General features: G+C 30.3%; 1 protein-coding gene across 1 annotated transcript in view; it reads left to right on the top strand.

Annotated features, from left to right (window-relative positions):
- Positions 1–628: 628 nt before the first annotated feature.
- The window catches only part of LOC106476956 (germinal-center associated nuclear protein-like), a gene marked incomplete at its 5' end in the record, with an annotated part of 12,137 nt that continues 10,207 nt past the window's right edge, over positions 629–2,558 (top strand). The window contains 2 exons of the mRNA XM_022380686.1: positions 629–789; positions 2,348–2,490. Of these exons, the coding sequence (XP_022236394.1) occupies positions 629–789; positions 2,348–2,490 (304 nt within the window). The remainder of the gene's footprint in view (positions 790–2,347; positions 2,491–2,558) is intronic.

Raw genomic sequence — 2,558 nt, forward strand, 5'->3', positions numbered from 1 at the left:
TGTATCCTTTATATCTATGGTTTGGCTTTATTATTATTGTATCCTTTATATCTATGGTTTGGTTTTATTGTTATTGTATCCTTTCTATCTATGGTTTGGCTTTATTATTATTGTATCCTTTATATCTATGGTTTGGTTTTATTATTATTGTATCCTTTATATCTATGGTTTGGCTTTATTGTTATTGTATCCTTTATATCTATGGTTTGGCTTTATTTTATCGTGTCCTTTCTATCTATGGTTTGGCTTTATTATTATTGTATCCTTTATATCTATGGTTTGGTTTTATTGTTATTGTGTCCTATTTTGTACTATTGTAGTGTGGGTGTACTAGATACTTTTGTTATGTAGCTAGGACTATTCTCCTGGATATATTATGTTTAGTGTGGGTGTACTAGATACTTTTGTTATGTAGCTAGGACTATTCTCCTGGATATATTATGTTTAGTGTGGGTGTACTAGATACTTTTGTTATGTAGCTAGGACTATTCTCCTGGATATATTATGTAGTGTGGGTGTACTAGATACTTTTGTTATGTAGCTAGGACTATTCTCCTGGATATATTATGTGTTTTTTGTAACAATGTATAAATATTGAGTTACTCCTTTATATTTGTCTTTCATTAAGTCTCAGCATTAGTTAAAGACATTCAGACAACAACTGAAGTTACGAAACACGTTCCTGAATTGAGCGTATCTCATCCTGACACAAGATTTCAGCCTGTAGTCACAAGAGAAGAAACATTACATCAAGTACTGCCACCTCCAGCTTTTGTTTATAATAATGAGGTAACTGGACTGCTATTTACAATAAATAACTTTATTGTATATAAAGAAATACAGTCGTAAATTTAGAGATTGAAAGTCGTTTAGAACAAGGAAGAATTCATATATTTTTCTCAATTTTTTATTTTTCAGCCTTAACATATGTAGATGGATGAAAGATACTTTGATACTTGGTTCTGTTCATGCTTATATGAGATACTGTTTCAATAAAACAGACTTAATATGTAATTTAACTATAATGTAGCATAATTGAGGTTAGAAGCAACGAGTTTAGCCAGCACATGAACTTGAGATTTTCAATTGACAAAAATACTTAAAATGTTTTACAGCTTTAAAAAAACTTTTTCTAACAGTAACAATAAACTTACAGTAATAAAACCTAAGTATGTTTACAACAGATTTTGTAATAGCTTGATAACGATTCATTTATTGACATTATATCTGCAGTTTCTCATCCTTGTTGTACAATTTTAAACAGACATTTTGTGTATACATAGGAAAAGATTTTCCAATTTTTCCTGTAACAGAACTAACTGTAATAAATAACCCATTTGCAAAAATAATTTTCACGTAAAAATGCAAAACAATCTTTTTTGATGTAACATCAGCCTTTTTATACCCTTTGTTACCCAGCCAATCTAAATCGTTCAAAGAAAGGATGTAGAATGTGCGTTTCAACTGAAACTTATTTCCCTATGTTTTCATTTCCCTTGAGAGAATGTTTAAGATTATCTAAAGATTTTTAGATGGAATTTGTTTGTAGGTTTAGTTGGTCAACTCTTTAGGGACGATGTACTTGTGTCAGAGAAAATTAGATGTGAAATGTCTCTCAAAAATATAACTAGTGATGAAGTTGTTTGGCAAGAATGTTGTTAAAAGTATGTAGAATTTCATTGTACCAGCAGCCAATCACAGGGAATTAAATCATAAGATCACAAACATGGAAATTATTTCATTGTACCAGCAGCCAATCACAGGGAATTAAATCATTTTCCCATCAGGGAAAAAAATCACCTTGCATGTGAACTGTTCAGAGTCTGAGTGTAAATAACTACATGAATTATTTAATTTTTATTCAAAATAGTAGAAAAATAAAAATTAAATATATTTTTCTGAAAATTTCCATGTTTGTGATCTTATGATTTAATTCCCTGTGATTGGCTACTGGTACAATGAAATAATTTCCATGTTTGTGATCTTATGATTTAATTCCCTGTGATTGGCTGCTAATATGATGAAGTAATTTCCATGTATATCAAAACTTCATTAATACTTGCCACAAATGATGTAGAGTAATAGCTTTCATTCACAAATAAACAGAAAAAATAGGTTATTATATAACTTTAGCAGCATTTGTTTAAAACTCAGCTTTGATTTATTAAGAGCTAAAATAAGAGGTAGACAATACTTTCTGGCTTGATACGTGCCTATAAAATGTTCTTTCTATGATATTGTCATAGTACATATCATGGAATAGTTTACCTGTTTTTGATTCTCTGTATTGTAAGAGTTTACACGGATCGTTGGTAAGATTCTAAGTTTTATTTTTTTTCTGTTTTAGACGATTAAAGATGTTACTCGAGACTTGTGTATAGAAGTTGTAATGAAGTTGACTGCTGACCTTGCACAAGAAACTGTTATTGATCAAAACACATTTCTTATTGGTAATTTCCTGCTGGAAGAAAGTTGTCTGTTGATGAACAGGTAAGTCTAGGTACTTTGTTGATGAACAGGTAGGGTTGATGAACAGGTAGGTCTAGGTACTTTGTTGA

Source organism: Limulus polyphemus, unplaced genomic scaffold, assembly GCF_000517525.1.
Source record: "Limulus polyphemus unplaced genomic scaffold, Limulus_polyphemus-2.1.2 Scaffold12266, whole genome shotgun sequence".
Taxonomy (NCBI): domain Eukaryota; kingdom Metazoa; phylum Arthropoda; class Merostomata; order Xiphosura; family Limulidae; genus Limulus; species Limulus polyphemus.